The sequence below is a fragment of the Castor canadensis genome, chromosome 16 (assembly GCF_047511655.1).
Source record: "Castor canadensis chromosome 16, mCasCan1.hap1v2, whole genome shotgun sequence".
Classification (NCBI taxonomy): Eukaryota; Metazoa; Chordata; class Mammalia; order Rodentia; family Castoridae; genus Castor; species Castor canadensis.
In genome coordinates, this window is record NC_133401.1 from 64,496,819 (window position 1) to 64,523,336 (window position 26,518).

Sequence of the window (26,518 nt, forward strand, 5' to 3'; positions counted from 1 at the left end):
GATTTTTTTTCTTTTTTTTTGTGGTACTAGGAATTGAATCCAGGGTCTCAAGCATGCTAGGCAAATGCTCTACCACTATCTCCCTTCAGTCCTCCTACTTCAGCCTCATGAGTAGCTCAGATTACAGATGTGTGCCACTACATATCTGTGAGCTGTTTTTACAGCTAATCAACTATTCATGATCAACATCATGAATTGTTCCATGTGTCAGTGTCACAATAATGAGAAATGCGACAGTAATGTATATACATGTCTATCAATATAACACCTTGGGTATTCCTATTTTACTCAGGTTAAAAATTATACCTGCTTTGCCAAGCATGGTGGTACACACCAGTAATCCCAATACTTGGGAGGCTGAGACAAGAGGATGGTGAGATCAAGGCCAACCTGGGCTACATAGTGAGTTCAATGCCAGCCTAGGATACATAGCAAGAACCTGTCTCAACAAAACAAATTATACTTTCTTCTATCATCGTCAGTCTAGTCACGCAGAAATTGAATTGTAGGGGCTAGGTGTACAACAGTGGTATGTGCAAGACCGAGTTTGATCCCCAACACCAAAAACCAAGACAAAAAAAAAGAAATTGGAATTTGTCATAAAATATACGTCCATGGTTTATTTTTCCAAGAGATTTTAAGGTGTAATATTTTAAGGTGTATTTTAAAGAGAATCATAATAACCTTTGCTGTAGAGAATCAAATAAAGTAGGAGAATGTGTTGAGATAATCAATCCGTTTTCTAGCTTCATATTAAGTCCAAGGTCCTGAGCTAAATGCTATGGAGAAAGAATATAAACAACAGTGGCTCTTTCATATAACCAGAGGAAAATGAACTGGAAGTAGGTTCAAGCACTAGAAAGTCTGCTGTGCAAGCATATAAAAACTCTGAATTCAAACACCAGTCCTACAAAAAAAAAGTGGCCAGGTTTTGTAGGATTAGGTTGAACTAAGTAACTAAGTGAAACTAGTAAAAATTAGAGCCTCATGAAAAAAAAAATCACAGACTAAATTTAGGCATTTAGATTTCATGTTTCCTGCCTATAATATGTAGACAAAGGAAACAACACTGAATCAGTCATTCAATTTAAGAAAAAAAAAAAAATAGCACCTACCACTTATTTTACGCCCTTCCCCCACTCCCCCCTCACCACCATTATGGTCTAGATGTTAAGACAAGGAGCTCTGAGCCAGGGCTTGACCACTTATTGTCTATGTTAGACAACTGACTTGACTCTACTGTCCTGTAACACGTGGATAACAGCAGCTACATGAGCTGGTTGCTGCAAAGATGAAGTAAGCTGTATTCACAAAGCACTTAGTTATCTGGCACCAAGTACAGCATTCAATAGTGCTACCTGCTGTACATTCTACATGGGCCACAATCCTAGGCACTTTACCCATGTCACCACCAACCCTCCCAACAACCCTTTAAAGTTAACATCAGTGTTCCCATTTTACAGAACTGAAGTTAGTAACTAAACCTCAACTATTACTAATTAACACATCTAAGGTTCAAACTTGGACCTTTCTAATTTCCATGTTCATGCCCTTTCTTTCCCATTAGGTGGATCTCTAAAGCTTCATAACTAATAGCTTTTAAAAAATATAAATTTAGGGCTGGGGGCACAGCCCAAGTGCTAGAACAGTTGCCTACCCTGGATTCAACTCCCAGTACTGCAAAAAAAGAACAAATAAAGTATAAATTTAACAGGCCATAGTGGCCCAGGTCTGTAAATCCTAGCAACCTCATGAAGCTAAGGCAGGAGAATCATGAGTTCGAGACCAGCCTGGGCCTCAGAACGAGTTCCAAGCTAGCCTAAGCTATATAGTGGAACTTGTTTCAAAACAAAACCAAAACATAAATTTGCCTAAACTATTAACTACCTTTTTGTCTGTTTCCTGCAGTGCTGAGGATTAAACCCAGGGTCCTGTGCCTTCTAGGCAAGTACTCTACAACTGAGCTACACCCCCAGACTTAAATATCATTTTTAATCACTTTGGATTTAATCCTTCCTCTCCCTTATATCCCACAATCCTATCAATTTCTTGAAGAAAAGACGAACACTTTTTTTTGGTTCCCATAGGAATCACCTAGTTAAGAACCTTCCATCTCCAGGATCCAGGTGTAATGATGCATGCTTGTACTCCCAGCTACTAGGAAGGCTAAGGCAGGAGTTTTTAAACCTGGGCAACATAGAAAGACCCTGTCTCAAAAAAAAAAAAAAAAAAATCAAACCTTATGTCTAAAACTACCATCTCAACTCAAGATTTCTCTCTACTCATCTTATACACTGCCTCCAAGTGGCTTTACCAAAATGTCATCTTGAACTTGACTTACTGCACAGTCAGGGTGAGTATAGTTCTGTTTGCTGACCATAGCTCTGTCTCAGTTTATATGTGTTATCTCAGTGTAATTATTATTAGTGCTTCCTTTCACTCAAAAGGGCCCTGATTCCTTATTTAGGCAATAAATTATTTGGCCACTTTATATACTCTATCTGGTGGATGGAGAGCTACCAGAAGTTTTTGAACTGAGAAATAATTCATTGAAACTCATAGTCTAATATTCCAGAGCTTCTACTACTTACCCCTTGGGTACCTTTCCAAGCTTAACATATACCACACTTCCTTACTTGTAGCTTTCCCTGGGTCAGGTGACTGACTTTGCCACCTTAAAGCCTCTGCCCATTCTCCTTATCATCAGAATGTTCTCCTGCTATCTATGCCTGAGAGCTTCCAGCCAAAATGCTACAGAAGAAAGTTCTCACTTGAGGTGGTTCTTAAGGGGACAAATGGCAGTGGGAGAACCAACCAAATCCAGGAAGGCTGAGAACTAGAAAAGACAGCTGCAAAAATGGGAAGGAAAGAAGTTAGCAACATCAAATACAGCTGCAGAAAGATCACAGTTGGCTTTGCTGACACACAGAGCCAACTGCTGACAGAATGAGCAGCCTGTGGTAGAACAGTGGTGTAGGTCATACAGTCAACACTGAAAGCAGAGAAGAGCCTCTGTGATTCATAAACTGTGACCGTGAACAAGTTACAAGTTTCTTCTGAAATATCTCTTAGGGTGTTGTAAAGATCAGATGAGACAAAATGTAAAAAGGAACCTTGGATGCTGTTATTATTGAGAAGTGAATGAACACAAAGGTTTAATACAGAGACAGCAAGGAAAGATTCTCCTTTCAAAAAGTTTTAAGTGGAATGAGAGAAAAGATTTTATTCTCAAGGAAGGGTGAAGCTTGAGTTGATAAACTGAAAGAAAGGATCTACTGGCAAGAAAGTTTAAAAGATAAGAGAATGAGGGAATGAGGAATTAATTGAAAGAAGGGGCAAAGCCTGAACCGAGAGGCAACTTTCCCTCTAAAAGTAGAAGGAAGGAGGGTTACAAAAACTGTAGAGGTAGCAGGAATCTGACTGAAAAGTGAAGAAGGGGCTAGCTGTGGTGGCACATACCTATAATCCCCAAACTAGGAAGCAAAGGGAAGAGGACTAAAGGTTCAAGGTCAGCCCGGGCAATTTAGTAGGACCTGTTTAAAAAAAAAGCGGGGGGGGGGGGGGCAGGAAGGGAAGGGTATAGAGAAATTTTGAGGAGTAAAGTAAACATCAGCATAGCTACTATGGGGAATGAAGCAAGTTAAAAGGATTGCTAAAAAGGCTGGGGATATAGCTCAATGGTAAAGTACACTTGCCTAGAATGTTCAATCCCCAGCGCTACTGTGAAAATATGGAGTGACTGGAGATAGGGATTTCCAGGACAGGGATGAAAAGGGACAAGAGGAACAGGGCTTTGAGGGTACTAGTGAGAGGAACTGAAGTGATCTGATCTTTAGTCCAGGCTGAGTGGATAAAAGACAGAGGTGGGTGGTGATCAAAGACAGGATTCTCACAGAATAGAACCAGTCAAATAGGTAACAAGTCTGCAAGCCACAACTCAGGTGCAGACAGAGTAAAAGGGTGAGAGGTGAAAGGTAGGCCATGACTGTACCAGCGAAAAGGAAGAGAACATGGGGTTCAAGAGTTCAAAAGAGTTCAGGCCTGGGTGGTGCCAAGCTTCAAGGTCCTGGCTCCAGCCTGGACAGATAAAGAGAAGTAAGGGTGAAAGATATGGGAAGCCAGGCTACAAGGTGCATTGTCCACAGAGAGAAAGAAGAATCACCTAGAAAGTAGAGGGCGTTGCTATGAAAAAGTAAGAATGAATCAAGATCCAAAGTCCTCGTCACTGGAGATGATGGCAGGTAGGTGAAAACTGGGAGGAATGGTGGAAAGTGGAAAGGGGTAAGACTTAAAGGAAAAAAGCTTTTTTTATGTAAGGATGGCACTAATTTGCTGTTACAAAATTTGTCCCAAGAGGAATAATCTAATAACTATAATCTAACAACTAATCTAAATAAGTAACTACTTCAGAAGATCAGAGAAATTTATATTTTTATAAAGTTGTGATTTCTCAGAACCTTAAGACAAGCTAGGAGTTGTTACAAATAGAATGTTTTTGCTGTTTTCTAAAATAGAAATAAAAATGCTCAACTAAGAATAAAAATTACTTATTACAAACAGATACCTGAGCCCTGAAAACAGGTTATGCAACACCATGAACAGACTATTAAGACATGTGAAGAGCAAAGGTCAAGAACAAGGAAACAAATCATGTCAGCAGATTTATTTATTGCATGAACACCAAACAGGAAGAAGCCCTAAGCAAATTAAAAAGTGATCTACTCAAGTAACATGAAAATCAGTGCAAAGGATTTAATGGAATAGGGCTTCTCAGATAACAAATAGCTTCTTAAAATTTTGTTCCATTAAAGTTACACAAATAACTCCATTTATTTATAATTATTTATTTTTGCAATGCTGGGCTTCAAACTCAGGGCCTAATGCATATTAGGTAAGCACTCTATCATCGAGCTATAACTCTAGCCTGGAAAAACTCCCTTTGTAAGAAATGTCCACAGCAGGCAAATCATAGACTAAGCAGATCAGTGGTTGCCCCATTAGAGGAGGGAGAAATGGGGAACAACTGTTAATGGGTTCTGGGTTTCTTTTTGAGGTGATGAAAATATTCTGGAATTAAGTATCAGTAATGGTTGCACAACACTGTGACTATACTGAAAACACTAAATTTTAAAAGCGCGAATTTTATAGTATGCCAAGTATAGCTCAAAACAGCAATTATAAAAGATAGAAGGTAAATTAAAAAAATTTACATGAACATTTTATATTTGTAACTCATTTATATGAGGAATTAAGCAGAATCATTTAGGCATGAACTTTTCTTTTTCCTTTTTGTCAGTACTGGAGTTTGAACTCAGGGCCTCATACCTGTTAGACAGGCACTCTACCAGCCCTTACTCACACTCTCTCTCTCTCTCTCTCTCTCGCTCTCTCTCTCTTTTTTTGAAGTGCATGGGATCAAACCTGTAGCCTCATGCATGCTATGTGGGCAAGTACATTATCACTGAGCTACACCCCCAGTTTAGTATGAACTTTTAAAAACATATGTGAGATGACAAAACAGGCCTGGTACCAGTGGCTCAAGTCTGTGATCCTAGCTATCTGCGAGGCAGAGATCAGGAAGATCGTGGTTCAAAGCAGCCTCGGCAAATAGTTCTTGAGACCTTATCTCAAAAAAAGAACCATCAGGGAAAAAAGAAAGGGGGGAGGGCTGGTAGAATGGCTCATGTGTAGGCCTGAGTTCAAACGCCAGTACCGGAAAAAAAAAAAAAAAGATGACAAAACACAAATACTACAAATCATACTATTGGGAGAAAATAAGAGATATAATACGGTAGTCTGAAGAGGCAAGTATGACAAAATATGACAAGACTGGGATTGTACAATCAATTTATTAATAACTTTAGGATGCAAAGCATGGTTGAGCTAGAGTGCAATGGATATAGTATCTGTCCTGGGGGAAAAAAAAATATCTGGATTCAAAATGCACTCCTTTTGAGGGATAGGGGAATAGTTCAGTGGTATAGCACTTGCTAGCATGCATAAGGACCTGGGTTTGATCTTCACGTTGTGAAATACTATTGTTTCTTCCTTTCTTTTTTTTTTTTGGTGATACTAGAGTTTGAACTCAAGGCCTCACACTTGCCAGGCAGGTGCTCCACCACTTGAGCCACTCCATCAGTCTTTTTGTGATAAGTTTTTTAAAGATAGGGTTTCTCAAACTATTTGCCTAGGCTGGCTTCGAACCATGATTCTCCTGATCTCTGCCTCTGCTTCCTGAGTAGCTAGGATTACAGACGAGAGCCACCAGTGCCTGACTCGCCCTATTGTTTTACTCTGGGAAAGCCAATACTTCTGAGGCCAATGCTTCTTACATATAACAGGAATACCATCTTCATCACAGAGTTGTAAGAATGATTAAATATACATGAAAATACTTTGACTAATACACAGATATAAGATGGAATTAACTCAGGCTAAATTAACCGAAATTGAAAGCATAAAAATTTAAATGCCAATTTGCAAAATAACAGGATCACACTATGTAGCCCAGGCTGGCCTCCAAATCATTTTTTTTTTTTTAAATTTCTTTGGCAGTATTGATTGGGTTTTGAACTCAGGGCCTTGTGCTCTATCACTTGAGTCACGCCTCTGGTTATTTTTGAGATCGGTTCTCCCGTTTATGCCCAGGCTGGCCTGGAATGTGATCCTCCTACTTAAGTTTCCCACCTAGCAGGGATGACATGTGCATGTCACCATACCCATCTTTAGTGCGTGGTGTGTGTGTGACTGAGGTTTGAACTCAGGGCTTTGAGTTTGCAAAGGAGATGTTCTAATGCTTGAGCCATGCTGCTAATCCATTTTGCTGTTATTTTGGAGATGGGGTCTCATGAACTATTTGCCCAGGCTGGCCTCTTTCCTCAATCCTCCCAATCTCAGTCTCCCAAGTAGCTAGGATTACAGGCATGAGCCACTGGTACATGCTCATGCCCAGCCTTTATTGGTTGAAATGAAGTCTCCTGGCCTTTTTTGCCCTGCTGGCCTCCCCATCTCTATCTCCCCATCTCTATCTCCTGAGTAGATAAGATTACAAGTATGAGCCTTGAACTCTTAATTCTCCTGCCTCAGCCTGCTAAGTGCTGGGATTACAGACATGTACTATCATGCCCAGTTTAATAACTTTTATTATGAAAAAAGTCTTAATGGCCTTCTGATTTTGTATTAAATATTAACACACTATCATTGATTGTCACCAAAAAAGGCATTAGAATAGCTTCCTTCAAATCTAGAGAAAAGAAATTTCATGAGATTAACTCTAATTTTCTACCTAATTAAGTCATTATTAAAATTCTATAAAATCAGTAAGCTACCTGTAAGGTAACTTAAGAGTTCTCCTAAATTCAAATAGTCTAGAAATACAAAAGTCAAAGTATGCTTGACCTTATTTTGTATACTGAATATTTCAAGACATGCTGCTTTACAAATTTTCTCCCCCAAAACTGTCAGATTTTCAGTCTTTAAAGTTTCGAAACCACAGTACAAATAATACTTAATCCACCTCCCCCCCAAAAAAATCCTCAAATAAACATTTTAGAATTGGATGTACAGCATTTATAAGTGAACTATAATTTTTGACTCATGTGGGCAACAAAAAATATGTACTCACGTTTCCTTAGAGCAAAGTGACACTCAATTGAAAGATTGTAACCATGCTAAATATGGCTTTCTTTCAAGAGTGTGAAAAGAAGGCCTTGGGTTCAATTTACTGTGTTCAATTTTCAACAATGAAAACAACTTCCTATTTGCCAGGCATGGTGGCACTTGCCTGTAAACCAAGAACTTGGGAAGCTGAGGCAGAAGGACTGAGTTAGAGGCCAGCCTGAACTCAGGCACAGCAAGACCCTGTCTCAAAAAACATAAAACAAACAAAAAGGTTGTTTGTAAGACTGAGTACTGAACCTGAACTTGCCAACAGATAACTAAGAAAATCAACATACTTGATGACAGATTCAATCTTCAAAACACTCTGAGTGCTGGGATAACAGGTGTGTGCCAACACTGACGTTGTCCTAAAAACTATTCACTCAAGAAAGAGATTAAAAAAGATTAAAAAGTATTAAAAGAGACTTTAAAGTATTTGCTTAGTAATATTTTGCAGAGAAATAATTTAAATGAGTTTCAGTCAACTGCATACTTAAAAGAAAGGAGTGGAGAAATGATGAGTCATTCCTATAGAATTCTAGTTTGTAAACTTGGAATGATGCAGCAGTGATTTTCATTTCTGGTAGATTAATCTTTTGCATCAAGTCTTGCTTGAATTTCTACTTCAGCACAATAAAGCAAGACAAAGGAAGGTTCAAATGAACCTTAAAAACTAGCAAGTCTTCATAATTACAATGCTTCTTTAATATTTCCTCTTCTGTAAACTCAGAAAATGCCAAGGAAGTAGCTTAAAATTAAAAAGCCAGGCACCAGTGCCTTACACCTGTAATCCTAGCTACTCAGGAGGCAGAAATCAGGAGGATCACTGTTTGACTCCAGCCTAGGCACAAAGTTCTTAAGACCCTATCTCGAAAATACCCAACACAAAAAGGGCTTGTGGAGTGGCTCAAGGTGCAGGCCCCGAGTTCAAGCCCTGGTACTGCAAAAAAAAAAAAAAAAAAAAAATCTGCCTTAAGATGGGGGTGGGGGGTCTGGGCTTCAAATTCCTGGGGTCAAGTATCCTCCGCCTCAGCCTCCAAAGTAGGTGGAATTATGGGCACCACAAGAACCTGGGTATCTTAAAAAAAATTTTTTTTTTGTTTTGTTTTTGGCGTTTTTTTTTTTTTTTTTTTGATGAGTGATTATTAGGCCGGTAGTTCAGGTAAGGACTAGCTGCCTTAAAAATTTTAAAGTTCAAAAAAAAAATTTTTAAAGTTCAAACTATTCTGGCAACAAATACATTTCTACTGAAAGGTTCAATGATGGATCACTTTGCTCTGCTATATGACACTGGCTAATAACTGACAAATTGTAAATCATCCTTTATTCATCATCTATAAAGCTGAGATGATACGACTACCTTTCTTAGTAGACTGTGTGCACACGCAGAGTCTTAACGCAAGTTGCTAATCAATAAATGTTCTTTTCCTTTTGCCTTCTTTCATTTGCTTCTGGGCAACTTAGCTGATATTTTAACACTGAACATACGACTTCTTTGGAGTAAGATATTTTGCATCACAGAGCTTGATGTAAGTACATGCAAAATAAATACTAGGTTTGATTTTTTTTCAAGTTAAAAGGATTTCTTCGCCTTATTTTGCCCAATATATCTAACACCTTAAAACTCCTGAAGAATTTGGTTCCTTCAACTAACGAAGTCAGTTTCAGCTGTTTCAAAACAATTTTTTTGTCTTATCAGAAAAATCCTGAACACTCTGTCACTAATTTCCCCAACAGCCTGTATTCCCCCAACTTCATGGGGTCTTGGGCTATGGTAAAACGTCTGCCTCCAACCCAACTGGGAAAGCTGAAACCAACGCGCGGCGTCGCCGCCTCTCCAGTTGTCACCTCACCAGGTGAAAAAAACTGAGGCCCGGGGAGAAAAGAGGCTGGTCTGCGGTCATCTCGCCTTCTCCTGAAATAACCGCGCTCTCAGCAGCAGTGTCCTGTCCCGACAGTCACCAAAGTGGCCCCGTGGGGCAAGGACTGGTCCTGTCCTCCCTCGCGCTGCCAAATTCCGCGGCGAAAACCAGACGCCCCCTTTCTCCCAGGGCCACCGGCAGGAGCCCGGCTTGAGCCTACGCCCTCACGGTGCTCCTTCCCGGAGGCTCACAGCTGACGTCCGTCATCCTCCCTGAAGGAGGGACTGCCACTCACCTGCGACTGGAGCTAATGCAATTCCCTGCTTGGCGTGAGCCCCAGACCAAACTGCAAAGCGCGATGGCTGCCGCGGACCCAGCTCGCGTCAGGTCCTTCCGGGCCGGCGGGCGCCTCACTAGCGACGGTCCGCCGGGCCGCAGCACCGCGTGCGCTCAGTTCCGCCTCCTTGTGGTCCAGCCACCAATCCCCCAGAGGAGCGCACCCGCCAGTCCTCCACGCTCCCCTCCCCCCCAGCCTTAAGGGCCCAAGGGCCTAAAAGAGATGGGAACATTCGTTCCTCACCTGAGAAAATTACTCTTGGCATTCGTTTCTTGCCTTTTTTATCCCCAAATTTTTGTTTTCGACATGGGATGGGAATGGCGAAGCGGTCTCATATGCCCCAAACTGGCCTCCAAACCGCGACACGACCCTCCTGCCTCCGCCTCCCTGGTATTACTAAAGGTGCGTACCGCCCGTGCCCAGCTCGGTTTTTTTTTTTTTTTTCCGATACTGGGGCTTGAACTCATGGCCTTCACCTTGACCTACTCCACCAGGCCTATTTTTGTGAAGGGTTTTTTGAGATAGGGTCTCCAGAACTATTTGCCCAGGCTGGCCTTGAACTGTGATCCTCTTGATCTCTGCCTGAATTCAGGGTCTTAACCGCTTGCAAGGCAGGCTTTCCACTATTTGAGCCACTCCGCCAGCCCTATTGTGTTAGGTATTTTTGAAATAGAGTCTCAAAACCTATTTGCTGGGCCTGGCATTGAACCTTGATCCTCCTGATCTCTGCCTTCTGAGTAACTAGGATTGTGTTATAAGCATGAACCATCAGCTTGACTATTCAGTTTTAAACAAAACAGTCTTGACTCCAGTGTTCTTTACTAATGGCTTAGAGTTACCTTCCTTAAATGTGTTTGGAAATACATGGCGCCTGCAATGGAAGTATGGACAGTGCTTCCAAAACTTCTTTCAGGGTTGTAGTTGTGGCTCAGTGGTAGAGCACTTGCCTAGCATGTGCAAATCCCTGGATTCAATCCCCAGCACCACAAAAACCACAGCAACAAAACTTCTCTCAGGCCTAGGATTCTAGGTGACAGGGACAAAAGAGGAGGTGTTTGGGGATTGAAGCCGACTTTATTTTGTGGATTCCCAGCAAAGCCTGTAACTGGCTCTGCTGGATAGCTGTTCTAGACCAGTGAGTGTCACATTCCTTGGGCCTTCTCTTCACTCATGTCAGACTGTCCCAGCCTCTTTACCCAGTTAACTTCTACACACACTCTTCAGCCCTCTCTCATCAAGGCCTTTCTCCCAGACTTGTTAACCCCTCTGCTACAGGTTTCCCCAGGAACTAAACCATTGCCTTATTGTTGAAGTCATCTTGTTTAAAGCAGGGGTGGTGGTTTGCGCCTGCAATCCCAGGGAGGCCAAGGCAGGAGGATTCCAAGTTCAGGGCCAACTTGGCTACATGGTGAGCCAAGTTTTTTGAGGCTACTACCTCAAAAAAACATTTAAAAACACAAAACCAAAAAAGTTTAAATGGGGCTGGACGTGTTGCTCAGGTGATAAGAGTGCCAGTTTAGCAAGCAGGAAGCCCTGATTCAAACCCCAGTGCTGCCAAAAAAAAAGGTTAAGACTGATGGAGTGGCTCAAGTGGTAGAGCACATGCCTAGTAAGTATTAGGCCCTGAGTTCAAACCCCAGCTACCACCAAAATAAATAAATAAAAGGCTAAATGCAGTCATCTTGCTCATTATTGTACCATTACACATGTGATTATTTGAAGTTTCCCCAGATGGACATTCTATCTACTTCCTGAGGTTATGAACACAGCTATCAGAACCCTTCCTGAACCCCTTTTCAGTGCTTGGCACATAATAGGTGCTTAATAAATTCAAGTCCTAAAGGACTCTTGGGTACACTTATGTGCTGGAGAGGTTGAAGGGGTTCCTTAGAGTTCTTTGGGCTGAGTTGGACAGATTGGCTATTCCAGTCTTCATTGTTTCTCCTCTACTCCCTCTCCATTCCCATTGCCTTGAATTCAGTGTGGTTTACTAAATACTTTTAAGTGGCCAGAAGCAATGCATGGGGATCCTCAAGACTGCTCAACAGTTATAGTCCTGGACAGCCTGTCTTTCCTGATATCCCTAGCATTTTGGTAGCTTTTTAAAAATCAAAATTATAATTCTTGCTGATCTCAGCAACAGAACGGGAAATGTAACAATAAGCAAGACATAATCTCTTCCCTTAGAGTATGGTGATGTATTAGGTCACAACTAACTATAAAATAAGGCATGGGGCCTATATCCTAGCTATTCAGGAGGCAGAGATCAGGAAGGTCGTAGTTCAAGGCCGGTCGTAGTTCAAGGCCAGTCCAAGCAAATAGTTCAGGAGACCCTGTCTGGAAAGTACCAAACACAGTTGCTGCTGGTGGCTCACACATGTAATCCTAGCTACTCAGGAGGTAGAGATCAGGAGGATCATGGTTCAAAGCCAGCCCCAGGCACATAGTTGGAGAGATCCTATCTCGAAGTAACCCATCACAAAAAAACAAAAAGGTCTGATGGAGTGGCTCAAACAGTAAGAGCACCTGCTTAGCAAGCATGACGCCCTGAGTTCAAACCCTAGTGCCACAAAAGAAAGAAAGAAAGTACTACACACACACACACACACGGCTGGCAGAGTGGCTTAAGTGGCAAAGTGTCTGCCTAGCAAGCATGAGGCCCTGAGTTCAAACTTCAGTTCCACCAAAAAATATATATACAAGGCATGGGAGGAGAAAGGATAACAGTATAGGATGGTGTTGGGGTTAGTAAGTGAAGAAGCAGGAGAAGCTAGTGTCTGGGTAGCCTTAAAGGATTTTCCCCCGAATCTTACCTTTTTTTAAATGTTTTTTGTTGATGCAAAAAATACATAAGACTTGCCATCCTTTTTATTTTTTTGCTTTTTTCCATGCTGCTTTTTTCCATGCTGAAGCAACTCTACTGCTTCAGCTATATTCCCAGCCCTAAAATTTACCATGGTAATTATTTGTAAGTGTGCAGTTCAGTGGTATTAACTAATTCATACTGTTGCATAATCATCACTACCATCTAGCTACATAACTCTTCACCTTGTAAAACTGAAATCCATTTCCTCCTTCCTCAAACCTCTTGCAACCCCATTCTGCTTTCAGTTTCTAGAATTTTGACTGCTTTAAATACCTCATGGAAGTGGAATCATCTAGTGTTTTCTTGTTGTGATTGGCTTATTTCACTTAAGCACAAAAATCCTTGAGTCATTTATATTGTAACATATGTCAGACTTTCTTTCCTTTTAAGGCCAAATTCCCCAATCTCTTTGATGATTGTTGCTGCTGCTATAAAAGTAATAAACAATAACTGTAAACAGTTAACATAAGGGGCTGGTAGAATGGCTCAAACAGTAGAGCACCTGCCTAGCAAGCATGAGGCCCAGAGTTCAAATTCCAGTACCACCCAGAACAACAACAAAAAACCCCCCAAAACAACAAAAAAGCTAACATCATATATTATTTCTATTAAATAGGCATAAAAATCAGCCTCAGCCAAACCTCACAGAGATAACCAGTACTTATTTATTTATTTATTTATTTGCAGTGCTGGGGTCTGAACTCAGGGCCTCATGCTTGCTAGGCAGGCACTCTACCACTCCAGCTACTCCAGCAGTCCTTTTTTGTGTTGGGTTTTTTGTTTGTTTGTTTGTTTTGGCAGTACTGGGGTTTGAACATAGGACCTCATGCTTGCTAGGCAGGTGCTCTAGCATTTGCATTTGAGTCACTCACGCCAGCCAGCTGTGGTTCCACCCCCCCCCCACCCCCCCACCCCCCGGTACTGGGGCTTGAACTCAGGGCCTTCATTTGAGCCACTCCACCAGCGCTATTTTTGTGAAGGGTTTTTCGAGATAGGGTCTCTTGAACTATTTGCCCAGGCTGGCTTCAAACCAAGATCCTTCCCAATCTCTGCCTATTGAGTAGCTAGGATTACAGGCTTGAGCCACCAGCACCTGGCTTGTGTTGGGTATTTTTGAGTTAGGGTCTTGCTTTCATTTTGCCAGGGTGCCAGGGCTGGCCTCAAACCAAGATCCTCTTGATCTCTGCCTCTTGAATAGCTAGGATTACAGATGTGAGCCACCTGTGGCCAGCTATTTAATGGGTTTTTTTGAGACAGGGTCTTGCTATGTAGCCCAGTTGGCCTCTAATTCATAATCCTCCTGCCTCAGCCTCCCAAGTGCTGGGATTTCAGGCAAGTGCCACCATGCTCAGCTGTAACCAGTTTTGTAATATTATAGTCATACAATCTTGTAAACATTTAAAATTTAAAAACTTAACCTGGTTATATACTAGTTCAAAGACTGATTTCAACATTATTTAGCCACTACAAGTTTCAGTTCCTGCATCTGTAAGATGGGGACTAGTATCCAAAGAAATGATGTATTATAGTGAGGAAATAACATACAAAAGGAGTAGATATGGGAAAAGTGTTAGGCAAGTATTACTGTTTAACTGGATAGAATTGGCCTGAGCCATGACAGGCCTTGACTCCCAAATTTCTGGGGTTCTGAGCAGAACAGGAACATGGCCAGAACTGTACTTTTGAGTTTCTGTGACACCAGTGTGTGGGTTGTACTGGAACAAATCAAGACTGAACGCTGGAATCAGTTCAGTAATAGGGTGGCTGCAATCATGCAGGTGACAGATAACAAGGCCTGGGTTTGGTCAACAGGAACTGAGGAACAGGGAGTCATGGGTGAGAAACTAAAGGTTGGAATTTGTAAGATTTCATGGCTGATTGCATGTGGTTAGCAGAGGTAAAGAGATTCAAAGTCCAAAGTTTTAATTTGGGTTAACAAATACACTTCTCTCTATGTTCACTATAGTCAATATCTGTGGGCCACTGTCATCTCTCATCCTGTTACAGTAACAACTCCATTCTTTTCCCTTCAACCAATTATTGTTGCAGCAGCTGAATTAGATCAAGTTTCTACCCTGATTAAAATTTTTATTTTGTATATGTTGTGTGTGTGTCACAGTCTTGCTATGTAGCTCAAGTTGACATCAAACTGGTGATCCTTTGCCTTCCCACACACATCTGGGATTGTATATATGGGCCAGGATACCCAGCTTCTGTTTACAATTCTTTTTTTTCCCTGTGGTACTGGGGCTTGAACTCAGGGTCTCACGCTTGCTAGCCAGGCATTCTACCACTTGAATCATTTCACCAACCCTTTTTGTGCTGGATATTTTTAAAGATATGGTCTCACGAATTATTTGCCCGGGCTGGCTTCAAATTGCAATCCTCCTGATCTGTGCCTCCCAAGTAGCTAGGATTACAGGTGTGAGCCACCAGTGCCTAGCTAGATAGACACTTTTTTTTGGTGGTGGTACTGGGCTTTGAACTCAGGGCCTCACACTTGTTAGGCAGGCCCTCTACCACTTGAGCCACTCTGCCAGCCCTTACAATTCTTGAATTGCTTCCCAAACCCTCTAAACATCTTTCGATGGTTTATAAGGTTCTCACTGATCTGGCCCCTCTATTTCTTCAACCTTATCCCATACTACTCTGCTTTGCTCACTACAGCAAGTTCATCACCGCCTCTGGGCCTTTGTAGGTGCTGTTCCTATTCCTGAAGCATCTTCCCACTCCTCCCTGCCCCACTGTCTACACACACAATTTTTTTAAGATACGATCTTACTATGTAGCTCAGGCTGACCTTGAACTCTTGATCCTCCTGCCTGGCCTCTGGAGTGCTGTGCATGCCAGGCTTCTGGAGCCCCTTTTCTCCCCATCTTCTTTGGGAAGCTAGGTTTCTCATCACTTGGATCACAACTTAGTTGTCACCTCATGTCCTAACATCCTACCTAAAGCAGACCCCTCCTTGCCAACCTGTTTTAGCACTGACTCTGCAACAGCACTTACTAATTAGAAACTTAAAAATAGGGTTGGCAGAGTGGCTCAAGTGGTAGAGTGTCTGCCTTGCATGTATGAGGCCCTGAGTTCAAACCTCAGTACCACAAAGCTTTCCTCCTTTTAAAAAAATTGTTTATGTCAGGTATTCTTTCATAGCAACAAGAAACTAATACACCTAGGATGTATAAGGCCTAGGATTGATCCCTAGCACTATCAAAAAAAAAAAGTTTGCTGAATACCTGTTAATTGTGAGGTCCTAAGTCACCAGCTAAGAATACACAGCAGAATAAGACATAGTTCCTGGTCTCACAGGGAGACAGACATAATTAGAATTGACAGGATATGTCTAGATTTATGTTCTACTGAGGAATAAACATAGATATCAATATATAACAATGATGAAGTGCTATGAAGAAACATAAGCAGAGTGAACAGGGAGTGTTATTAGACAGGATATTCAGAAACAACCTCTTTAATAATGTAACATTTGAACAAAGGTTTGCAAAGGTGAGAAACTGAGCTCTGTGGGTGTCTTGGGGAAAAGCATGCAAGTATTGGAATTAAGTGTAAAGACAGGTTTGAGTTTGGATAGCTAGAGAAATATCAATTGTGTCTGGAGCAGACTTAGTGAGAGAGAATATGGAAGATGAGGCCAGGCCATGTCATGTGGGGCTTTAAAGGCTATGGGCAGGATCTTTTGGGTTTTACTAAGCATGAGGAAAGACATGTAGAGGAATCCCAACTTAATACAACAGGGAGAGGTAGCAATGACAGGCTTTGGGGTACAGGAAAATAAAAATGGAATCAATATCTGGGAGCTCAATTCAACATGCAGTATGGAAAGGAATCCAGAAAAACTATTCTAATAGTTCAAGTGCAAGATGACGAAGCTAACCAGAGCAGGCAGTGAGAATGTTAAGAACTACATAAACATGGTATTTCTAGAGAGCAGTGGGATTTACTGGCTTTGTGTGATGAGTGCACTTGTGTTGTAGTTTCAGAGCAGCTGACTTCAGATACAGATGTCCTGTCAGAGGCAAATGAGGCCAAACGAATTGTTCCTAAAACGGAGCCACAAGAGTTTCAGTGAGCAAAACTTGTTTGTATATACTAATTTGTAATTGAAACTTCTTTTTTGTTTGAAATAAAACAATTTTTTTTCTAGGGGGGGTGCGGCGATACTGAGTTTGGACTCAGGACCTCGAGTTGCTAGGTAAGTGCTCTACCATTTAAACCATATGTTTTATTTAAAGAATCTAAAGTAATTTCCCCTTCCTGAAAAGTTAACTGAACTGATCCTGCTTATCAGCTGATAAACCAACAGTCATGAGCAAGCAGGCAAAGAGATTTTGTTGTGAGGCTAGGCCCACTTCTACGTATGGGCAAATTTTATTAGAAATGCCTGTGTCCCTTTTTGAGTGATCAAACATAATGGAATATTCTTTTTTTTTTTTTTTTTTGATACTGAGGTTCCTTGTTAGGCAGGTGCTCTACCACTCCAGCCAGTCCACCAGCCCTTTCTTGTGTTGGGTATTTTTGAGATGGGGCCTCACTTTTGTTGACTGGGCTAGCCTCAAACCGAGATCCTCCTGATATCTACCTCCCAACTAGCTAGGATTACAGATGTGAGCCAGGGCGCCAGGCTATAATATTCTTGATATAGTGTTTGTCTCCTTGGTTATACAGCTTGTCACTTACTTTGTTCAAAATTTTCATAAGTAGGTTCCAAGGCTCTGGAAATAATGTGCAGAAAATTTTATAATGGACAACCGAAGGGTGTATATTTGGTAGAAGGTCTGTTGTTCTGGATAAGAAAGATGAAATAGTAAAATATATAATGGATATTAGTTTAGAAAAGTATGTGATATCATTGACCAAAGAAATACCAGTAAGTTTAACAACTAGTAATAGCACTAATAATTTTTCTTTGGTATTTAACCAAAGAAGTTAAACTTTAAGTTAACTTTAAACTTTAAACTAAAAGTTAACTTTAAGAAGTCAGAGGATGCTGGGTGCCAGTGGCTCATGTTTTTAATTCTAGCTACTAAGGAGGCAGAGATCAGGAGGATGGCAAATACTGCAAGAGACCCTATCTTGAAAAAACCATCACAACAAAGGGCTGACAGAGTGGCTCAAGGTGTAGGCCCTGAGTTCAAACCCTTGTACTGCAAAAAAAAAAAAAAAAAAAAGTCAGAGGATTTGATACTGTGTAATGTTTAATATAAAAATTACTTAACTTTTCTGGTATGTTGTCATACTTTAATTATTTAAACTTAACCTTCCTACTATCTCAGACACATGCAGTTTTTCTCCTTGATAGTTTAAAGCTGATTAATGAAAATGTAAAAAAAAAAAAAAATTAAGACTTAACTATAGGTTTTTTTTTTTTTTTTGGTGGTACTGGGGCTTGAACTTAGGGCCTCACACTAAGCAGGTGCTCTACCAGTTGAGCTACTCCACCAGCACCCCCCCATAGTTTTTTGGGGGGAATAAAAGCACCAGAATAACTTAGGGGTGAATGGATTTTAGGGAAAGCATTGTTTACTTATTAGCAAATTATTCATAATTATTTAACTGATTTAATCTATGAGGTTATTTACTTTTGAAAATCTCTGAACAGTTATTGCATAAACAGAACAAAGTTCAAAGAAAGCTTGATTTAACCAAATCAAATCCCTGTGCCAAGGTCAACAAACCAAGATTATTCAAAAGAAGTTGCATATAAAGATTAGCTGGCCACCTGTGGCTCACACCTGTAATCCTAGCTACTGGGGAGGCTGAGATGGGGAATTTGGTGGTTTGAGTCCAGCTAAATAGTTCTTTAGACCCCATCTCCAAAGTAACCAGAGCAAAATGGACTAGAGGTGTGGCTCAAGTGGTAGAGAACCTGCTTTTCAAGTGTGAAGCCCTGAGTTCAAACCCCAGTCTCACCAAAAAAAAGTGAATTAAACTAATGGAAGTTTGAGACTAGGCCTGAGCATTTTCACCTCTTTGAAGAATGATCCTGATTTTGTCTAAGGTTATGAAGATTCAGTTTCTGTCTGAGGTCTGTTTTCTTTTAAAATAGTAAGAGCATCTTTTCAGTTCTGAGGGGTTTGAATTCAAGGGCCTCATATTTGCTAGGCAAGCACTCTACCACTTGAGCCATATTTACAAACCTTTTTGCTTTAGTGTTTTTTTTTTTTTTTTTTTTTTCAGATAGGGTCTAGTATTTTTGCCTGGGGCTGGCTGTGGACCTCAGTCCTCCTAGCTATGCCTCAGGTTTAGCTGGGATTAGAACCACCATGCCTGGCTTATTTGTTGAGATGTTCTCTCATTCCTATCCCCATCCTGACCCTCTCTCAATGCCCTCACCTTTGTCCCATACCGAGATTTTCTTGAATAGCTAGGATGACAACTGTGAGCCAGTGAGCCTGACCCTTGTGTATCTTTTTAAGTGTTCTTGGATATGTGTCTTGGGATTTTGTTAAAGGTGTTCTTACCTGAAAATAGTTGACTGAAATTATCGTTATTAGCCTCAAGAAGGCTTTCTATCTGGATCCCTTTTTTTTTTTTTTTTTTTGAGGTACTGAGGTTTGAACTCAGGGCCTACCCCTTGAGCTACTCCACCAGCCCTATTTTGTGTTGGTTTTTTTGAGATAGGGTTGTCTGGGCTGGCTTGGAACCATGATCCTCCTGATCTCTACCTCCTTTGTAGCTAGGATTCCAGGGATGAGTCACCCATACCCAGCTCTACCTGGATCTTTTAAAAAAGGTATTTAATTGTTGAATTCCACTCACAGTAAATATATTTTCAGTAAAGTTCTGAGGCAAATGATAACAAAATCAGGGGTAGGATAAAATTTTTACATTTAGTTACTCGAATTCTTACTGCATGTTTTTCAGGTCTGACATGGTAGTCTTAGATCTTGTTCTTTTCCTACATATTATAACACTTTACAGCAGGCATTTGATGTTAAGTGAATTAGGTAAGATGTACTTTACCCTGAGGTTGTGAAACCCAGGGCAGGACATTTTAATCAACAGTACAGATCTGTGAAGGGCTGTGTCACTGACTTAGAGCAGGAAAAACCTAAGTAGAATGAAGGGAGATCATTAATTATATTGTCCAGTCACCCAGTTTGTACTTGTCTTTGGCCTTAAAAGTCAAAAAGGCTACTTGCAAGAAAATCTGCTTGCCCAGAAAGCAAGTTTGAATTATTCACCTTAATATAAACTCTTAGAAAATAAAACTTTTTTTGTGGTTCTGGGGATTAAACTCAGGAACTCACACATACTAGGCAGTACTAGACAAGCAGTCTACCACTGAGCATTAATCCCTTTCTATTTTGAGACAGAGCCCTGCTAAGTTGCCCAGGCTGGCTTTGAACTTGCTCTCCATCCTACTTCAGCCTTCCCGGTAGCCAGAATTACAGGCCCCACATCTATGCCCAGTTTACAATGACCATTTAAATATGCTGTTTGGAGGCTGTGAGTTTGATCCCTACCACCCAATAAATAAATAAATACATAAAGTCCTGTGGGGGCTGGGATGTAGTTCAGTGGAGGAGTGCATGCCTAGCATGTGAGTCCCTGGGTTCCAATCACAACCCGGGGAGGAGCGGGGAGAAATGTGCAGTTGATGAACTTCAGCGTGACTGCTATGAATACGCGAGTTTCAAAATGAAAATGACTTCTGACTCCTCTAGTCAAAAGGCAAAAGCCACAGTGATGGCACAACGTCGACAGAGGATAATGACGCCTGTCGTCTCAGGTAACCCTCACAAAACCCGGGAAGAGGAACTGTCTGTCTGTCCCGCCCCACGAGAGCTGCTACCGTAGTCAGCGTTGTCCTTCGACCCCAGCTCGCCAGCGAGGTGACGTTCACCACGGCAGGGATTTCCGCTGTGGTGACACGCGCCACTTCCGGCCAGTGGAGGGAATTAGTGACGTGGCGGGCGAGTCCGTGCATTGCCCTCGGGTCCGGGACGCCGGGACAGTCAGGTGGCCTGGGGTTAGGTAGTGCTGCCAGGAGAGGCGAGCACGGCCGAGGCGGCTAGCCCGGAGCCGGAAGTGCCACGTGTCCCGATTGCGCATGCGCGGCAAGCGGCTGACAGACACTTCCGGCCAGGGCCTCCCTCGGCTCTGGGTTAGTCTGCCGCCTTTCAGCCGGGCGTTCGCGGCTCCACCGGCCCGACTCCCAAGCCTCAGCTCCTAGGCCAGTCCGTAGTCGCCGGCGGGCTGGGGAGAGTGAGGCGTCATGCCTTGGGCGTGATGCGCCACCCTTTTCTCCCGTGTCCAGTCCTAAATCTCTAGCCTCCTCGGTCGTCTTTCAGCTCTCCAGAGGCTTGGCGCTGGTGTCGACTGCAGCCACTCCTCCAGCCCAGATTACCGTCGTCATGTCCCAGCCGAGGATACCGGCCTCCGGCGGCACCCTAGCCGGCCTCCAGGCCCAGAACAGGGCCACCTCGGCTTCGGGGGTCCCCTACGCCAACGGTGAGTGCGGTGCGGGGCCGGGACGGAGGGCGCATCTGGGCCTGGGCTCCGGTTCTGCTGCGACGCAGGAGTCTGAGAGGGTGACCTGCGGGGCCCGCAGCGGGCAGTGACGGGCGCTGGGCCTCCGAGCTCCCGGCGGATGTGCACCAAGATTTATCCGTTCCCGCAGCAAACAGCTAACGAGCACCTGCCGTGTGCAAGGACGGGGATTAACTAGGGTGAAAAAGCACGGATTCGGCCAGTGCCCGACTGCGCGCACGCCAGGGTCTCAGTGTCTGAGCCGTCGCCTTCCGCGCCACTGGAGAGCGAGATGGGTGTGGGGTCGCAGTGGGCGGGGGGCGTACAGACACGAATGAATGACTCTGCTTGTGTAGAAGACCTTTTTAGGGCTACTCATGTCTTTCAGGACCTTTCCAGAACTGTGCTTAGGTCATCTACTCAGTTTCTGAGCGCACAGATGGGAGAAAGACTTTCTCCAGGCCTTTAAATCACTTGGGACCTGGTTAGACATATCTCTCTGAAGCCTCTGAGGAGTGTTCATGTGCACTGTAATTTGGCATTCGGTGTGAGAATGTCGTGTAATTTTATACCTGTTCTAGGATTCCTTAAGTTGTCCCACATTGTGATTTGCTAAGCTTGTGTTAATTGTTACAATAGAGAAAGATTTTTCTGCCTACAGCTTGTCTACTTACCAATTTACCTGCACATGTTTGGCTTATGAAAATAAGACTAGTAGAATAATACTAAAGTACTTAATGTGCCCATTGGAATCTAAAATTGCTGTGAGGTTGGAGGAAATGACCAGTGACTAAAATTGTAGTTTACATTGTTTTTAGGAAAGACCACTATTTTCTTTACAAACAAAGCTCTTTGCTGGACTTTTAAAAATGTCTTTGGATAGGCAGCTATGTAGCCGAAGCAAGAATTAGTGGCGTATAGGCCCTGAAAGGTTGTTGACTTCAATCAGTTCTTTCTCAAGTTGATAGTAACAGATTATGTAAACAACATTCTGTGATATTCGGTAACATTTTCACTGAGGATGAAATCATTTTAAGGCATTCACTTTAACATGAAAAAATTAAGTAAGATATGATATGGCTAGTTCTTTCAAATTTCAGTTTTACATACTCTTTAAATGTCAAGTCCTGCAAATTCGCTTCTAAGTTTTGTATTAGTTGTCTTGATTTTGGAATGTCAAGGAATTTAGCCACTGTGATTTGCTATGTTGAAGATGTTGTCACATTGTTGATGATCAGGCCAAGAAACATTTGTTACACATCTTCTAAATTCTGTCCTGGGGATCATAAAAGGAAATAAGAAGGCACTCCCTATGTATAGGTTGTCCAGATACAATTGGGAATTCTGATAGTATGCTCTCACTTTATCATGTGATCAAAGTCCAATCCCTTTGTTGTGTTTGCCCTTGCTCTAATGTCTGCATATGAGGGAGAACATATGATTTTTGGTCTTTTGGGCCAGGCTGACTGCACTCAGAATTATGTTCTCCAGTTCCATCCATTTGCTTGCAAATGATAACATTTCATTCTTCTTCATGCCAGCCCTTTTTTGTGTTGGCATTTTTTTTTGTTTTTTTGGCAGTACCGGGGTTTGAACTTGGGGCCTCATGTTTACTAAGCAAAGAGCTCTATCACTTGAGCCACACCTCCAGTTCCAAGTGTTGGCTGTTTTTGAGATAGGTTTTGTTTATTGCTCAGGCTGACCTCAAACCTCTATCCTTCTGATTTCTGCCTCCTGAGTAGCTAGGATTACAGGTGTAAGCTACCAGTGCCTAGCTCTTAAGTTTTTTGTAGAAGTATTTTCTATAAATGGCCAATGTTGTTTATTGATCCCACTAACACAGTGAGGATTTGGTTGTGAATTGGGGAGAGGAGAGAGGTATTGCTCCAGAAGGTGAAGAAGGTTTTAATGTTGTAGTCTACTTTGGGTGAACTCTTTCAAGGCAGTAATTGCTGCTTAAATATTCTATTGCAAACTTTTTTTTTTTTTTGGTGGTGGTACTGGGGTTTGCACTCAGGGCCTCATGCTTACTAGGCAGATGCTCTACCACTTGAGGCACTCCACTAGCCCTCTATTGCAAACTCTTAAGCTGTGGGTTTAATGTATCTTGCATAAGATACCTGTTACAGCACAGTTAGATCTTCAGATATTGTTAGATTATCATCAAAAGATCTACTAATAGTGAACTTTTTTCATTTTTTTATAACCTCCTTTCATGTTGTATGGTGTCATTATGTTATAGAATTTCTCAAGCACCAGGACATTTTGCTATGTGAGATTGTTGCATTGCATCACAACCTAGAGGTTGTCTACAATGGTTTTCAGGCTTTTTTTTCTGCACAATATTATCAGTCAAAATATAGAGTATGTGGGTTTTTTTTTTTTTTTTGAGGGGAGGTCATCAGTTGAAATGCTTACTTAGGCTAATACTTATTTTAGGAGTAACAGGGAGATCTTTCAGTTTCACTCTGATGTAAATCATGCTGATCATTGTGTGTTTAATATAGGAAATCTTTAGTCATGAAGTAAGCAAGCTCTAAATAAAAAATAGCATGTGGCCCCTAACACTGATTATTGTGACTAAATTCCATTAGTGTTTCCAGTAGAAGCAGTAACTCTGGGTTCCTTAACCTTATATATGTGTACATATACACACACATACATACATACATATAGGCAGCAATATGTTCTCTACACCTCGAAAAGTTCTTTCTATGTATGTACTTAGAAATACAACTAGTAAAAGCAAGTTAACTATTTGGAAAAAAATTTAATTTAGTACCTCACCTCACACAACATACCAAAATACATTCTGTTCACTTGAAGCATTTACTAACTGAAACTTACATACAACAAAGTGGTGCTACTGCATGGGTACAACCTGTGGATCAGTCCTATGATAAGAGCTTTAAAAGAGCACTAAGGGGCTGGCTGGGCATGCTGGCATACACCGGTGATCCCAGCACTTGGGAGGTTAAGGCAAAAGGACTGCAAGTTCAGGGCCAGTCTAAGCTATACAACAAGTCCTGTCAAAGAAAGGAGTGGGGAAGGGAGATCTATATTTATATATATCTATGTATATATATATATACATGGATATAAATATAAAAATTTTTTGGACTGGGGCTTGAACTCAGGGTTTTGTGCTTGCAAAACTTGAGCCAACACCTCCAGTTCACTTTTGCACTGTTTATTTTTGGAGATAGGTGTCTCAAGAACTATTTACCTAGGCTGGCCTCAAACCACGATCCTCCCAATCTCAGCATCCCAAGTAGCTATGATTATAGGAGTAAGCCACTGCACCTGGCCTATGATGAGAAAGTAACTAGTTTGAGGTCATACAGGTACTAAATTTTGTAACCAGGAATTAAATCCAGGCAGCTTATTTAACCACTGTTACTCTACTTGATCGCAGGGCCCACAGATCAGTGGGATTCAGTGCCTGAGTCAAGGATCAGAACCTTTTTTTGAGTTTCTTTATGTAGTAGATAACTGTACCTACAGGAAATATTTTCTGACAAAGCTGCCACCTAGCTTATTTTCCTTTGGGTTTTAATTAATGCATGAACCCACTATGACTCTTCTCAGTGTTTAGTACATTTCTTTGTTGTTTCAGCATCACTTTTCCTAAATGTCTTGTAGATCCTGAAATTACTCCTCTCCCCACTGTGATTCCTAGCATTTGCTTTTCCCCTTCTGTTGCTTTCTTGTTTGTTTTACCTTTGCAGGGGAATAAGCTTAGGGTCTTGGGCATGCTGGTGGGCAAGCAATGTATCATGGAGCTACACCCCCAGCCCTTGTTACTAACACTCCCTCTTCTCCCTTCCCCACTCCTTTTTTCTTTGACAGGGCTTGTTGTATAGCTTAGACTGGCCCTGAACTTGCAGTCCTTTTGCCCTAGCCTCCCAAGTGCTGGGATCACTGGTGTATACCAGCATGCCCAGCCAGTCCCTTAGTGCTCTTTTAAAGCTCTTATCATAGGACTGATCCACAGGTTGTACCCATGCAGTAGCACCACTTTGTTGTATGTAAGTTTCAGTTAGTAAATGCTTCAAGTGAACAGAATGTATTTTGGTATGTTGTGTGAGGTGAGGTATTAAATTAAATTTTTTTCCAAATAGTTAACTTGCTTTTACTAGTTGTATTTCTAAGTACATACACAGAAAGAACTTTTTGAGGTGTAGAGAACATATTGCTGCCTAAAACATGATGTTTTTGAATACCTGATTAATTTTCTATGATTTTTATATATATTTTCACGTAGGACCCATAATTAATGGAACCATATTTTGTAGAGTCCTGAATTAATTTAAAGTTGGTCATCTAATTAGGTTCATGTATGACTGGTAGAAAGTATAAATTGTACTTGTCAAATAGTGGTTCTCTATATATTTACCTAATGTATTAGTGAATTAATGGCTTAAGAATAAAAAAATCCTGAGTCTTTATCCTACTTGAAATTTTAAGGGAAATCATTCTGGGACACATCTTTTTCCTTAACATTTAAATTTATGTAAAAGAGAGTTTAGTCAGTGTGTTTCTGACTGTTCAGTAGGTTTACTTAAGAAAACTTACAAATTTATAATTCTTTTACTTTGTATTAATTGGAGTGGTACTTTCAGAGTTTTCCTTTAATTTTACATGGTAGATGTAATGAATAATAATAATAAATTGTAATGTCATTTATTTCAAAAGTATCCTACATCTTTTTTTTTTTTTTTTGGTGGTACTAGAGTTTGAATTCAGGATCTTATGTGGCCAGGCAGGCACTTTAACACTTGAGCCATTCCACTAGCCATTTTCTGTGTTGGTTATTTTCGAGATAGGGTCTCTGGAACTATTTGCCTGAGCTAGCTTCCAACCATGATCCTCCCAATTTCTGTCTGCCTCCTGAGTAGCTAAGGTTATACCTGTGCCTGGCTTTTTTTTTTTTTTTCTTATAATTGTCCTATAATTCTAGAGGTCAAAAACCTAACATGGGCTAAAATCAAGGTGTCTTCAGGCTGTACTGTTTGCTAGATCCTCTAGCATAGAATCTGTTTTCTTGTCTTTTTCATGATGTGATAGGCTATACATTCATGTTCCTTGGTTAATGGCCCTCTTCCATTTTTAAAGCCAGTTTGTTGAGTATTTTTCACATAGCATCACTGACACTGACTCTTCTGTCTGCCTTTTCACCCTTGGGTGCATCCTGATGATCATCCCATTTTGAGATCAGTTGCTTAGCAACCTAAATTCCATCTGCACCCTTAATTCTCTTTTGTCATGTAAATGTGATTCTAGGGATCAGGACATGGACACTTT

At 41.4% G+C, this 26,518-nt stretch overlaps 2 protein-coding genes and 1 long non-coding RNA gene across 11 annotated transcripts in view; 2 read left to right on the forward strand and 1 right to left on the reverse strand.

Annotated features, from left to right (window-relative positions):
* The window catches only part of Sar1b (secretion associated Ras related GTPase 1B), a 43,518-nt gene extending 22,774 nt beyond the window's left edge, over positions 1 to 20,744 (reverse strand). For 3 of the 5 annotated variants that reach the window (XM_074057317.1, XM_074057318.1, XM_020168472.2), the window contains exon 1: positions 9,817 to 9,952. The gene's annotated coding sequence lies outside the window, so the exon portion shown is untranslated. Of the gene's footprint in view, positions 1 to 9,512; positions 9,649 to 9,816; positions 9,953 to 20,537 lie in introns of those variants that run through there. The other 2 variants (XM_074057315.1, XM_074057316.1) reach the window with 2 other exon arrangements.
* LOC141417880 (uncharacterized) lies at positions 3,571 to 18,038 on the forward strand. Of its 2 annotated transcripts, XR_012442529.1 has the most exons (3): positions 3,601 to 4,241; positions 9,397 to 10,260; positions 16,887 to 18,038. It is a non-coding gene; the product is annotated as an uncharacterized lncRNA (long non-coding RNA). The 2 variants fall into 2 exon arrangements; XR_012442528.1 differs by lacking the exon at positions 16,887 to 18,038 and having other exon boundaries at positions 3,571 to 4,241; positions 9,397 to 11,534.
* Positions 20,745 to 20,815: 71 nt separating the features above from the next.
* Positions 20,816 to 26,518, forward strand: part of Sec24a (SEC24 homolog A, COPII coat complex component) — a 78,417-nt gene continuing 72,714 nt past the window's right edge. For 2 of the 4 annotated variants that reach the window (XM_074057311.1, XM_074057312.1), the window contains exon 1: positions 20,968 to 21,196. In XM_074057311.1, the coding sequence (XP_073913412.1) occupies positions 21,100 to 21,196 (97 nt within the window). In that variant the 5' untranslated portion in view covers positions 20,968 to 21,099. Of the gene's footprint in view, positions 21,197 to 26,518 lie in introns of all 4 variants that reach the window. The other 2 variants (XM_074057313.1, XM_074057314.1) reach the window with 2 other exon arrangements.